General features: G+C 39.2%; 1 protein-coding gene across 1 annotated transcript in view; it reads right to left on the bottom strand.

Annotated features, from left to right (window-relative positions):
• Positions 1–778: 778 nt before the first annotated feature.
• Positions 779–15,223, bottom strand: part of XRCC4 (X-ray repair cross complementing 4) — a 307,054-nt gene continuing 292,609 nt past the window's right edge. Inside the window, exon 8 of the mRNA XM_065406751.1 lies at positions 779–887. Coding sequence (XP_065262823.1) covers positions 779–887 — 109 coding nt within the window. The remainder of the gene's footprint in view (positions 888–15,223) is intronic.

The following is a 15,223-nucleotide window of genomic DNA, read 5'->3' as shown; positions in this document are numbered from 1 at the left end:
GAAAAATCAGTAAAGCGTTACATAAATGACTATTTTAAAAGGCTATGTCAGTGTCTCAGTACAGAAGAATAATTATTTTGACAATATTCAATATGTTAGAAAAAATAGACAATATCAACTTATAGCCATTTCACTCCCAAAGCCAAAAATACATCTCAGAGTGCATACTGAAGTTATGTTCATGCTAGAAAGGTGGCCTTTGAGAACTTTAAGGAACAGCCATAAATTAAACTTATACAGGTGTTTTCCATCACAAAGTACAACTTCTAAACTAATTCTTTTAGAATAAACCCCTCTAAAATGCAGAGAACAGTCCAGTTTCTGGGCTGTGCTTTGTGCAGCTCGGGAAAGGAGGTGATGGTGAGGTGGGGAGGGCAAGTATAAGGTGGCTTTAAGCCACCAGCAGGTCCCCAGTGTAATGTAGAGCAGCCAAGGATTGCTGGGGGTATAGAGATCTCCTGGCCATGCCCTCTTTCCCCAGACGCACTCCCTACACTGGAGATGGTAGCATAGGGCCTCTGATTTTAAGGTCTCATCGGAGTCGCACGAATCAATCTAAGGATCAGGTCAAAGAGCTGGAATGTCCAGAGTGAAAGATTTTGACAACTGATGTGATTATACAGATGGGCTAGAATAACGTGCCATCCTCATTTACAAATAACCCTCTCTGAATAATGGCTTCAACTCAATGTGTAATTAAACTTAATGGTTTAACAGCTTATGTTGAACAGGAATTTTGTTCTGATAATTTCTCAGCAAAAACAGAAAAAAAGCCTAGTTAGATGTCATCAAAGAGGTCCTCTGGCTCAGCAGTGTTTTTTTGAGTTTCCAGTGATGACACATCAGATGGGTGCTTGTCTGATGCCTTTGATGGAGCAGGATCAAGTCTGGAAATGTAAAGAAAAGAAATGTATTTGAAAGAAATTTAGCTACATAATTAAAAAATCAGATACAAACACATGAAGGGAAGTTAATCCTTTAATAGTCTATTCTAAGACTTTTTGTTAAGACTCAGCATATGAATACATCCTTTGAATGTGTCCTTTGTAAGACATACTACCGTAGTTACTTGCTGAGATGTCATTGGCAAAACAAGCTGATGAAATATAATCTTATAATTATTTAATCTCTAGTTGCATTTCTGTTTAATTTGTCATGACTCTAAGGACACTGAAAATTACAACTCCACCTGCAGAGCCAACATGAAGAATTTGATAGAGTCAAGAAAGGAAAGAAATGTAGAGGCAGCTGTGCAGTATTTATGTTGGTTTCATGATAGGTCTATTGATAGCCATTCCTGCTATCACACGGAACGATGCGGAGTTAATTGCTCCCTTCTCATTCCCTAATGTTTGAATTGTGCCTGTTGTCCAAAATGTTGGTATTTAGGCATAACTTTTAGTCCCTGACCTCTACTCGTGTGCATTCCATGTTTGAAGTTTTATGTTAGTATATGGGTGGTTGCACTTGTGATCCATGGGTGCATGTGTGTTCATGGACATTTTGCTCATGCACAGGTGGAAGGCACATAGAGCTCTAGCGGAAAATTTAGGACCAGATTCTCATACTCTTTCATTATTCTGTTCTACATAGCTTCTTATACTGCCCTCATCATCATAGTATCTCAGCACCTCTGATTAGTGCATTAAGTGGTTCATTCTCTCTCAACCTTTCCCAGGGGGACAATTGTGTGTGCAATGTAGTGTTTTGTTTTAGCGGTGTTTTTGTTTGTTTGTTTTTAAATGTACACACAACTATGCCTTTATGTTAGAGAAGACAAGCTCGAAGAATTGCACTTTGCATTTGCAATGGAAAGTGGTGAGGTTTGTGAATGTTCTTAGTTGCTGTGGGAGTTTATTCTCAGCCTCAGACCAGCTCCCTGGGAAAGTTCTGTCTCCCACACAGATGAGTTTTACCCTTACGGTAGAAAGTTCCATTGTGCCTAAGGAACAGAATTACTGACCACAGTCTTCATCCCAGAATTTCAGGAAAACCTTTAGATAAACTGGGCCTAGGTTATTGAATGCTTTGAAGATAAGGACCAAAATCTTGAATTGAACTCAATATTCCATGGAAAATCAGCATAGAGAGGGAGGACAGGTTTGATGTGCTTGTGGTAGCTAATGTTGCTGAGGAGATATGCTGCAGAGTTCTGTACTTGGAGTTTCCTAAGTGCTGGTGGCTTCATGCCCAGGTATATTTTATTGCTATAGTCAAGACAGGAGGTGACAAATGTCTGTATAACTGAGGCCAAATCATCATCTGCCAGGATGGGATGAAGTCTTCTAGCCAACTGAAGATGGCATAAAGCATTAAATGCTGCTATGTGAGAGCTTAATGTCAGCAAGGAATCTAAGAGCACTTCAAAATTACAGACTGACTTGACCAATTGTGGGTGTGTAATCTTCAACCAAAGGAGACTAATCCATGGCTGTAAACTCTTCAAAATACTTTCCTTTACCCACCAACATCACATCTGTCTTGCTCAGATTTAGCTTCAACCAGCTATTCTTCATCCATGAGCTGACCTCATCCAAGCATTAGGTTATCCTGATGGTAGTAGTCTGGTCATATGTGGTGAAGGACAGGCAGAGCTGTGTTTCAACAGAAGTCAGTGGAACTAATTATAGAGGAAGGGCACCAGAATCAGGCCCTAAACCCATAATCTCTGGCCAGCAGGATCAAGCAGTCAGATTTATTCAGATACCAGTTGTTCAATAGCAGTCATCCAATTAGTGTTTTATTCTTCTTTATGTACACTATGATATCCAAGTTTGCCTGTTGAAAATGCACTGTCCTTTCATCACTGAGTGGTATAATAGTTTAAACCAACCAAGTCCAGTACAGGACTGCATACATGTTGAGTCTGAATCCCTAGCTATCAACTACCCATATGTACTTTAAAAATTAATTAAAAACTACAACCTTGAAAATAGGCCTTCAGTGTTAACTTCAACAATAATTTTATGCTCCATATGTAAACTAATTGCTTTAGACATTAAACTTAAAATCAGACTTATAAATCCCTTGCAGAAATCTTTTCATTCTACAAAAAAAAAAAAAGTGGTACAAATTAGATTAAACAAAATAGGTCATGAGATGAAGAACCTGGTTACTGATTAATTTTAATTTAATGGTGCTACTGATGCCTCTGTGTTTTTGTAACAACAGTTAAACTGCTGAAATGATAATACCAGGTGTGTGAAGTTTGTAAACTGAAAGCATTAGACATACAGAGGAAATACATTTCTTATAAGTAAGACTCATATGCAAAACTGAATGTTGGCTTTAAAACTATGTGATTCATATATGCATTGAGATTATTTAAGTGCCTGCAGTATGCTCTGTGCTGTGCAGGGCACAAAATAAGGACTGGTCCTGCCTCAATCTGACCAAAATGGATAAAATAGTGAAGGACAGTCTGCCCAATAATACAATCTAAGGTGTGTAATTCAAAAATCTGAGCAATAACATGGACTGGTTTCTTCTGAAATCAAGCCATGGAGAGATTCTGACAAAGGGCAACTCATCCAATGCACTGAATGCCCTAACAACAACTATGTGGGTGAAATGAGACAATTATTACACTCTCGCATGAACTCACATAGAAAATTAATAAAAGACAAAAACACCATATCACCTGTGGGTGAACAAAATGATCACTCTATATATGACCTGTCAGTCCTCGTCCTCAAAGGAAACCTGCACAACACCTTCAAAAGATGAGCCTGGGAGCTTAAATTCATAACTTTGCTAGACACAAAAAATAAAGGACTTAGAGACACTAGATTTATGGCTTATTACAACAATTTATAACCCACTGACTATCTCCCCCCCCCCCTTTTTTTTTTCTTCCTGTGACTGCGTAGGTGTTAACTAGCCACTTCACCTTGAATGGTCACTTGAAATATATGTAACTACTGATGCTAAACAATCTGTTCCATATTGTATTTAGCTGTGACACTCTGAGGACATTTCCCATACCCGAAGAAGAGCTCTGTGTTTCTTGAAGGCTTGTCTCTCTCATGAACAGAAGTTGGTCCAATGAAAGATATAACCTCACCCAGCTTGATTTTCTAATATCCTGGGACCAACACGACTACAAAAACATTGCAAAGAGCAACTAAGTCAAATTTCAGTATAGTCCTGGATTTATGCAGGGATTAGGGACTATATTTACAACCTTAGGCAACTGGGGACCCTTATGTTTACACAGAGTCCCACTGAAGTCATTGGGTCCTGCACTAGGCACAGGAGTTCTCTGCGTGGTGCAGATTGCAGGATCTGGGCTTTAATTTTCCCAAGTTTCAAAGAGAGTGTTGGATCACTTATTGAAGACTTGCCTTTTGGGAAACTTAAACTCCATTAATGCAGCTGGAAAACTGCTAACTCAATGAGATAATTTCATATTTCCTGACATTACATTCAAACAGGAGGCCAGATTTGCAGCAGGAGTAAATCAGCAGAGCTCTATTAACGTCACTGGAGCTCTGCCGATTTACACCAGCTGAGGTTTGAACCCACAACTAGGAAGAAAGTAGATGAATTACTGGATATTTCTTTCCACACTTGAGGATGAGCCACAAGAAAGAGAAGCTACAGACGCACTACAATACTTGACATACTAGTGCTACACTGCATGGCAGTGTGGTACAATGGCATTGTATAACCTGGTGATAAAAGCATTTCCTTCTATGCAATGGGATTCAATAAATGCCATTTATTTCAAGTGACTTAACTATTCCTTTGTTCACACAGACATCCCCCCCCCCCCCAGGAGATCCATGCAACACAATTCCTGATGGAGCACTCAGCCAATTTCATTTTGTAAGATCTGAAGGAGGCTGAAATAGAAAAAAAAAATTTGTGTGACTGCTGCAAAAGCCATTATTAAAAAGAGTTTTCCAGTGGCAAAGGATTAAATATTTTTACTTGCAATGGAATAAAATCAGGTCAAAGGCAACCAAATAGGCACAACTGCCAATCTTAACATATCATTTGCATATGCTGGGAACATGCAAAGTACTTGTACTTAGTCATGTTGGTTTATCCACCCACCAGGGTATGTTGACACTTCTCTTGATGGTTTTGTTCTGGCTTCTAACATGGGATTTGAAGCAATAAATATTGCAGTAAGTTAATATTTTTAAATGTTTTCCTAGAAAACGTAATCAATTTTGGAGATGTATTTGTGTCCTTGAATCCTGATGGCCTCAGCTTTTCCTTAGGTTATTGTCTTAACTACTTAATGTCAGAAGGTGACATTTTGCTAAGAGAGGAGAGTCTTCCCCAGTCCTAAATATGCGGGGTTGCATCTCAGAGTGGGGCTGAAATTTTCAATTTCAAAGGTTTGGGGATGCCTTTTCTTTGTTTGTGTGTAATGATTCATAAAAGTTTTGCATAACATTTTATTTTTTATTGATTGACAAAGAATGGCCTATTCATAGCATCAGAAATTAATAATGTTAGAGGAAAATTTGATTTAATATATACTTTCTTTGGAGTCATCATAAAAAGTAGGTGGCAGTAGTAGCCCATAAACAGAAAATTAGTATTCATTTTAATATTAAAGTTTAAACAAAGGTATGAAATCTCAAACAGTAAAAATATAGCCACATTGCATCTAACAGAACAAAAGTTAGGAGCAAAATTTGTGTTACAGAGGCAACATTTAGTGCCAAGAGGCAAACTGATTCTTTGATTTATCAACAGTCTCATGTCTTATTGGTATTAATGGTGGCTTCATAGATGGTCCCATCTGGAAAAAACTGTCATTACTAAGGAAGGAGCATTAGGAAAGGAGTTTAGAGTAAAGTCATAGGTGAAAGCTGCCTAGTCCTTGTGGCTATGTCTAAGATCCTCAGCCTACAATGACAGAATCTCCCCTTAGTGTAAGTTCTTAGTTAAAGAAAACAGAGGCATCATATTGATTGCCTAGGGCTATTCACCAAAAAGAGAGAAATTCAAAAGTGACAAGAAAACAAAGACAATGTGATGAGGGGAGGTGAAAACATCTTAAATAAATAAATGCATCTAGAGTGTTATTCATAGGACTTTTTTTTTTCATAGCTGAATTTAAAAGTGTAAAGTACATAAAGTGGAGTTCACATGTGACTTAAATATGATCAACTGTTCTCTCTGGTATGGGTTCCAAGGATTATAAAGTATAAGGCAGTCATTACATTTTTTTTTTATTAAAGAAAAACCTCTCAAGAACCTGGTTTAGGTTTTGGCAGTACTAATGATTTCAGCACACTTCCAAGCAGTCATTTTCCAGATTTTGTCTGTTCTGGCATTTGTTCCTGGAAGGAGAGTGAAAATTAAGCCATAAATTTCCAATTGACCTTATAAAGTGAGAAACCCTCTCCTGGAGTCCTGAGAAGCTTACTGGTTGAAACCAGCAGCCCCAGAAATTGCCATTGATGAGCTCTCCCCTCAACATGTGTCAGTAAAGAAACTGAACATTAATTCTACAGAGTTCAGTAGTCTTGGATGTAATTTCATCAGCTCAGAGAAAGGATGAACGAACAAAGTTGGAAAAAAGCCCCTTTCTGGAAATTGTAGAATGATGAATGTATTAGTTAAGTCATATGACATTTAAGTTTTAAATAAGATGTTGAAAGCCAAATAATTGATTTCTGCTTAACTTTTACTATGAAAAAGAAGCAAAAAAGTTTATTTAAGGTATAGAAAACATACCAAGATGTTTCATTTAAACGTGGATAATCTCTAATTCAATGCAACTTTAAAATGACATTTTAAATGCTTGACTTAGCTTTCCTTTCATTCACACCAGTGTAAATCAGGAGTAACTCCACTGAGATACACTGGTGTGAGCGAAGAATACCCCTATATCTAGCTACCTTACCATTTGTAACACATCCGTCACTGTAACATCAAGGTAACAGTAACTCTTAGTAGAGACAAATCACTAGCAAATTTAATTTAAACTGCAGGTATGTGTGTCCATTATAACCATTTTTTTCCCAATGGACAATCCAAATATTGTTGTGGGCTCACTGAGCACCAGGGTTCAGATTGTGTCCAATTCCAATACAGCTACACAGGTGAGAGTTCTCCACACCCCCAGCACACCAGCCAGCAGAGTTGTGATGACATGGGAAAGTGGAGAGGAGTATGCTTTGCTCAAGAAATGGCTGTAGCAAAATACTCCCACCCCAAAGAATTATCCATCTCCCTCCAGGAGCACTTCCTGGGGGGAGTGCATCTGCACATCATCCCATACTTAGTGCACTGAGAAAATATTCCATGTAGTCCCAGCTAAGATCAGCAGAACAGATTATTATGAACTTGTTGAATTACATGGTTAATGAATGATATATTCAAGGCAGAAACCACAAATCTAATGTTCAGACAGGGAATCAATATCTCTTAATCAGCCTCAACCTTTGGCTGCAAGCCAGACTGCACCTGCATTCATCATAACCACTATGGAGAGTATGATAAATCTGGAAGTATCCCAACAAATAAAATTTAAGGCAAGCCCTTGCACGAGCCACTCTTTGTTCCATGGAATGGTAAACTATCAGTGCAGGAGCTACATTTAAATTATGCACATAGAATGAACTTTCTAAAACTATCCTTGTAAAAGGGGCAGGATGAGTTGGGAATTACTTCAAAATGATGAAAACAGATTTACTGGTTGCTGCAACAGCTAACTGGCATATCCATTACCCTAATATGACATTCATATAACTCTTAATTCTTGTCAAGATTGGTTCATATAACATTAATAAGAAGCTATTTCATAATTTAATCTGAAAACATTATAAATGTGTTAAGGACCCTAAGAACTCTATACACAAGCTTTATTAATTGCTGTTTAGACAACACTTCACCTAAATGAACAACGTCAATGCTTTTTAAAAAGACTGGATCTTGCTTGATGGCAAAATTCCCAATGATTTCACTGGTCCTTACTCAGTATAAACTACAAATTAATAAATATCCTCAGGGGTAAAATAAACATAGTGATGGATCTTTTATCTGATCAAACACACTTATGATTGCTTACTAATAAACGCTTGCTTTAAAAACTAAGAAATAGATGTAACAAATAAAAAATGAAATCATGTTTGTTTGAGACAAGTAGCATACATTTCTGTGGCTCATTTCTACTTAAAATCGTTTTTACTTAAATAAACTAGACCACACACCTAGTTTGAGAAACATATTAGCAGCCACTGTCTTCAGAGGAAAAAATTAAGAATCCAATTCCTAAGTCATGACCACAAAAGTATACGCCGCAGGAAAACTGTAGTTTTCTTAGGAATTAAGAGCTTTTATAAAACCAGTGAATTATAAATTCATTAGGTTAAACTTTAAAATTCATTTTATATGATTGGTCCTGTAGTTGGTTTCATCACATTTACATTTATATACTAATAGTAAAGGCCAAATTCTGGCCTAAGATTCCTCTGTGACACAGAGAAGGAGCTGTTCAGCCTGGCCAGACATAGCACCTCGAAATTCTGAGATGCGACAGACACAAACCCCTTGAGCAACTGTGTAGCTTCTATGCACTGCCCAACTATTTGCCTTGCTCAAGGGCGGAGCGTATGATCTTGCCTCACTGGGCACTGAGAGGTGATGCCAGGGAGACTATGAATAGGCACAATACCGGTTGGTAAACTTCGGTCTGGCCAATTCACAATCAGCCATGGAGACACTTAAAAGGTCCACATGGCCCAAAGATGAAGCTTCTAGATGAGAACCAGGAAGCACATGCAGGACCTCAAAGCTAAAGAACTGAGGCCAGTTTGAGGAGGATAGAGGAAACAGGGCAAATTTCAGCACCCTGGTGGGGCTGTCTTCATGCTTCCAGAGCAGCAGTCTTCATGCTTCCAGAGCAGTGAAAAAGGGCCAGGATACATAGGCTCTGCTTTGGACTTAGGTAGGGGTTCAGTAGTGGACAGGGACCACATTTATAGGAGACCTCCAGCCCCTCCAAGCCAATCCAGAGCATGCACAGATCCACTCCATAACCCTGTCAGAGCAAGCTCAGCTGTCCGCAGGAAGGTCAGTGTGGTGTGCTATTGAATTGTGCGGCAGTGGGAAGCTAGCTAACCCTTGCTACTGAATAGATCACTACCTGGATTTGGTACTGAAGTATCCTTTACCGTAGGTATTTAGTGCCTCATTATCACAGTTCAGCGCCTTACTGGCACAGATAACTTCAGATTGAAATTAATTACCGTTTTGCTGCTGAAATGTCATTATTCGCATGGGGCTAGGCCACAGGCCACATTTAAGCCACAGGCCTGTGAAGGGACAAAACAGACCTTCGGTGTCCCCGGAGAAGTGCCCCAGGATTGTGACTGAGTACTCCTCCATGCACACTGAGGATGGCCAGTCTGTTCCATAGATTGCTGCCCTCATTGTGCCAGCCCTACTCCACAGGATCGGGCCATGACACAGCCTCTTGCCCACCCCTGATTTTGGTGTCCTGATCTGGGGGGGAAAAGGAGTCCCTGCACTCCCCAGAGCTGAGAGTGAGTCAGAACTGCTACTGGGAACAGCCCATGCCCAGCTGTGTGTGGTGAAGGGAAGGTTCACTGCATGCCTATCCGGTCCCAAACACCTGCTCAATGACCACTCACTATCAGGCCCATGTTGTGTGCTCCACAGTGTCAACACAACTAGGGGTCATGAGCACTAACCACCCACCAGGAAAAGTTTTAAAATAAATTCTAGTTTTCATCGCTTCTTGAAAACACAGAATACACAGATGGCAGCTACAGCAGTGAAAACATGCCCAGTACAATCAGAGAAATAAAGCTCCCAAAGCTGCAGGAAATCCAGTAATAAGGACTAGTTTTGAAATCTAGCCTTGAAACTGCATTTCTTCTTCCATGCCTCAATCTTTTCGATTTTTGTTTGTGCTATCGAATCCTTAACTCAGGAAAGCACTTAAGTGCGTGTTTAAATCCCATTGACTTCCATGGGAACTAAGCAAATGCTTAAAGTTAAACATGTGCTTAAGTGCCTTCTTGGATCGAAGCCTTAGACTCTAACTCTTTGGATAGAAATCATGTCTTCACACTTTCCTCTACGTACTTAACTTACAGTTAACACTTTATAAATAATAATTAAAAAAATAAAAATAAATTCACTTTTAAGAGCAGAAGACCAGTGTTTCTCTGGTATAAGGTCACCTCGTACTAACAGAACAGGGTATCCCTATATCTATTACAAAGTAATGGGTACCTCAAAATAAACCTGCTGTCAGAAGGATGTAAACCCACAAACACTGAGCTGAACTACAAGCGCCTTTAAAAAACAAAATCAAAAGTAAAAAAAGCCACTTTATACACACACAACTGGCATCTGTCCGAAACCTGTTCCTAGGTTAAATAAACCTGCTCATAAGGTTTGAGTTAAGAACATAAGAATGGCAATAGTAGTCAGACCAATGGTCCATCAAGCCCAGTATTCTGTCTCTGACACTGGAAAATGACAGATGCTTCAGAGGGAATGAACAGAACAGGGCAATTGTGAGTGATCAATCCCCTATTGGCAGTCAAAAGTTTAGGGGGACACAGAGCATCTTAGCTAATAGCCATTGGTGGACCATGAACTTAGCTAATTCTTTTCTGAACCCAGCTATTCTTTTGGCCTTCACAACATCCAATGGAGTTGTCAGTACAATACACCGATATGACTTATAAACACATTTTTCACCAACACCATTCAACCTGGATGCAGAAAGCAGCAGTGCATTCTTAATAAACCTGGAAGCTATTTAACCTGGGAGCAGAACTGATATAACATACAGCCGTTATATTTTTTGTACTGGGTCTGAATTCCACCTAGAATTCTTTTGGCATCCAACAGAATTGTACTTCGTCTCTCCCTACTCAAACTCACCCATGCTCTTCCTGCCCTATCTTCAGCTACAGAATTCATTTTTTCTATAGTGGGCAGATCAGACCTTTGATTAATCCTGAAACGTGTATGATCATTCCTAGGGAGACTGACATCCTTATGTAAATTTCAGAAGTGAAATGTGATAAAATGGCAGCACTGGAGATATGTAGGGGGAGGAGGGTCAACACACCGCACTCCCACTGAAAAATAAATTACATCCATGGAAAAAATGTAAAATTGATACAATGCAGCCAGTGGGTGGTGGATGGGAGAATGGAGTAAATAGCTGCTATAGCTACTATAATAAGAGGGTGGCTTTGTCCCCTTCCCATCTTCATCATATTGCCACCTTTTCTTGACATGCCACCTAAGCCAGGGGTAGGAAGAGGGAAGGATAGGAGCCATCTCTACCAGCCCTGCACCAGTTCAGAAATCTCTTCCACCTCCTACATCAGCTGCCAATGGATCACGTCCCCTTCTTGCTGCTCAGGTGGTGCAAAGGGGATGGAAGTGGGATTGAGAATCTAGCTGAGTGTACTTAACCTGTTAATTATCATAAGGCACTCTTCTTAGAACCTTCTTGTTCTTTGCACTTTTGACACTTTGCAAGATGTTCTAATGTCTTTCCCTTTAAAAAGTAGACAATGTTTTCACCCCTCAGCTCACAGAGAGCCGAGGAAGTGACTCACTGCGACGGATTTTCATTTACTTGCATGTAGAAGAGCAACTCTCTGGAGTTCCCAGTGCTGTACAACAATTATTTATAAGACATACTATTCCACAGGTCAAAAGCACCACACACAAAAAGATCTCCATTCTCTTCAGAATGATTCACTTCTCTATCCACTCCAAAACTCTAATTGGCCCTCAGGCCAGTCTTGTTCCCTGTGCTTGCAGCAGGGAAGAGCTCAAAATCAGCAATGACCATTTAACAGAAAAGTTTAACAAAAGACCAAAGAACTGGGTCATCATTGCCTGGCTGGATGCTGCAAAGAGTGCCGGACCCTAGGAATTTTAGGAAGGATTGTACTGTCTCCATAAACAACAAAACCTCAACTAACCAGGACCATTGTACTTCTTTCATGAATTTCACATAATATATAACAGATTTCTCCTAACTAGCTTCTCTATTACTTCTTTGTATATGATCCAGACTCAAACTAAGATGCATTAGCCCCCCGCCTACACATACACACACACACACCTCTTTTCAGTACAGGTATTTCCCCAAAACCTTTAGTTATACAGATACAGCATTAGATGCTCAAGTGGTATAAATCAACATAGCCCAACTGATTACAATGCAGTTATGCCAGCTAAGGATCTGTCCCAAAAGATCAAAGGGAGGGAACTATAGCATGGGAGCTGGCCAAAACCACATCCGACTCCATGCTGGCACTCTGAGATTTTGATGTTTTTAAAAGAGAAGCTACACAGAGCCAACTCTTACAAGAGGGACAACTTCAACTTCTAAAGGGTGAGCCATAAGCCTTGCTAATGCACATTTTCTAATCCATTTGTAAATAAAATCATTCTGTAATTATACAGAAGCAACAGCCAATGAAAGTATATATATTGTTAGATTTTCTGTAAAGGCTTCAAGGAAATTAAAGTTTAAGAGCCCTAAAAATCTCTCTGAAAATCCTTTAAAGTCACTGCTTAAAGGTGGCTTTAAGTATCCCTGATTGAAAATTTTGGGCATACTGCAGATAATATATCTACATAGAGTAACTGATTTTACAAGACATGAGTCGATATGTGCTGCATGTTATAATCAACTTTCTTTTTAAATTATGAATGTTCCTATTATTGATTTTTTCAGTGAATTTAGTGTTCATAAATAGTGCTGGATTGATGGGCCTCAGGGCTAGACTGCAGAGAGAATGGATGCCACAGATGGCAGCAGCTGGAGCTTCTTCAAACTGCAGTGCCAATGTGCATCAATCCTGATTGGCGAGGTCACAGTAGAGATAAGCAGGCAGTGTTTGATGGCTCTTTCGTGTTCCAGGATTCAGATACCTGTCACACTTATTTTACACAGGGCACCAAACAAACATCAGTGATTTTGGTCACCGTGACCTCATCCAGATTCAAATTGGTGACCTAGTGGGAAATAGGTAGTGAAAGGAGATCACTTCTCAGGCCAATTTGGAATCAAAGCAACATTACAAAATCATTCCAACACAAAATTAAGATTGTTTTCCTTACAAAATCTTCTTGGATCTAAGTGTTGAACCAGATTCTGATCTCAGTTATGGAACACCAGTGTAAATCTGGATAGCTTCATTGAAGTTCACCTGTACTAATTGGATATTAAAATGACAGTTCAAACCACTAACAGCAAAAGAAGTATCGATCCTTCAGAGTCTTTAACTCTTTGGCAATCAGTAACTACAGTTATTGCCAAACAAGGACTGACCTTCCTTTTTGCAAGCTTCAGCATGGTGTTCTAAAGGACGTTTTGTCTATACAAGCACATTAAGGAAGAAGGCAGCACGACACATCTATGCAACTGGGACTTTATTAGGAGACTACAGATGTCAATCAAAGTAGAATAATCACAGTGCACATGTGAACCAGATGCTGCCTATGTAAAATAACCCAGGGTGTTATACAGATGAATCATTGAAAACGTAATTACACATCAGTCTTAGGTTATTAGTATCAAGGCCACTTATTTGAAATCCATCTGGTTTCATCAACCCTGCAGTATTGAGAAACAGGAAGAGAGGAACTGAAATTTTTCAAGTACAAGCCCTTCATTTGATGCCTTCACTTTTTTTCTCTGGAGGATAAATAAGTAACAATTGTATGTTCATAGTCCTCCATCTCAGAGGTAGTCCCCGTCTGCTGTCTTTCATTAGTTAAGATTGTGTCAATGTTTATATTATGAATCCTGTTTTTGCAGAAATCTATATCTTTACTGAAAAAAAGAAGCGTTTCAAGCTAAAACATGACATACAAGGTCCTGACCCTGGGATGAACTTTGATTCAGAAAAAATTCAGAAAGATCAGTTTAGATATAAATTAATGTAGGTATCTAATAGACTTACTGGTTTAAGAAGCTTTTTTTTTAAAGTACTACTATACATAAAAATGGCTATTTGAAAAATTAAATTTGGCACGCAGCTTTTTATACAGTGTAATCACTGTTGGCATCTGGGAAAAATACAGAGTGGGATTTTTAAAAAGGTTCGCAGTTGACTTCTCTCTACTGTCAATGAATCAACTTGTTTAGGAGCGAGGTTAAGCCAACGCTTACACACTTCTGAAAAAAAAATCCCACCCAGAGTTAGCTTTCAGTGGTGGCTTGGCTTGGGAACGTCAGCATTGAGGATTCAGACCCAGATCCTCAAAGGTATCCAGGGGCCTAACTCCCATTGAAATCCATGTCAGTTTGACCCCTAAATACCTTTCGAGATTCTGAGTCTCACCCAGCAAGGGACTGAGAGGTCCCATCTCCTATTCATTTCAATGGCAGCTGATGGTGCTCAACAGCTCCTTCAGTGAGATTCCCAGCATGTTGCAGCTTCAGCCCCGACGGACTTTTCAAAAAAAAGTTTTATTACTATTAACTATTTGAGGCTTCAACAATGTTTAAATACACAAGTAATTTCTACTTACATATTTCCTGCCTGCTGGTTAAATACTATAGTTCTTACAAGCTGCATCTGGGCCTCATCCAAAGTGCATTGAAGTCAGTGGGAGACTTTCCATTGACTTCACTAGGCTTTTGGATCCCACATACAGAATATACTTACATGAGACCCTCTCAAAGCTCAGGAGGGTGTCAGTGGAGTTAGAGGTGCTTGAACTAGGGGTGCTGAGAGTGCTGCCGCATCCCCCTGGTTTGAAGTGGTTTCTATCATATACAGAGTTTACAGATTTGTTCAATGGCTCTCAGCACCCCCACTATAAAAATTGTTCCAGCACCAATGCATAGAGTGTATTTTTAATCTGTATTTACAGAACACACTTTGCTTTTTTCAAATGTCTGCAACTATATTGACAAGAGAGTGCTGTGAAACTGCTCAAAAGTCAACTGTCGTACACATCAGGGAGATTTTTATCTTTTTAAATGACCGTTAAAATAAAAATAAATAAATCAAACCACCCTTTTTTTATGCACTATGAAGGCTGTGACACAAACCAGAAGCAAGGAAATTCAGAGTTAAGCCCAGGACATTGTATTTAACTCACCCTATCTGGTGAGTTAAGGGTGATCTTTTAGTGTACACTTTGAGTGTACTTGCTTGTGCTCTGCTGTGTTAGAAATTATAATTATCTGCATATGAACATACAATACCAGTCACTATAAAAAGTAATAGAATATACT

This window comes from Emys orbicularis, chromosome 6 (assembly GCF_028017835.1).
Source record: "Emys orbicularis isolate rEmyOrb1 chromosome 6, rEmyOrb1.hap1, whole genome shotgun sequence".
In the NCBI taxonomy this organism is placed as follows: Eukaryota; Metazoa; Chordata; order Testudines; family Emydidae; genus Emys; species Emys orbicularis.
The sequence above is the reverse complement of the archived record's forward strand: the minus strand, read 5'-3'. Positions and strand labels throughout refer to the sequence as shown.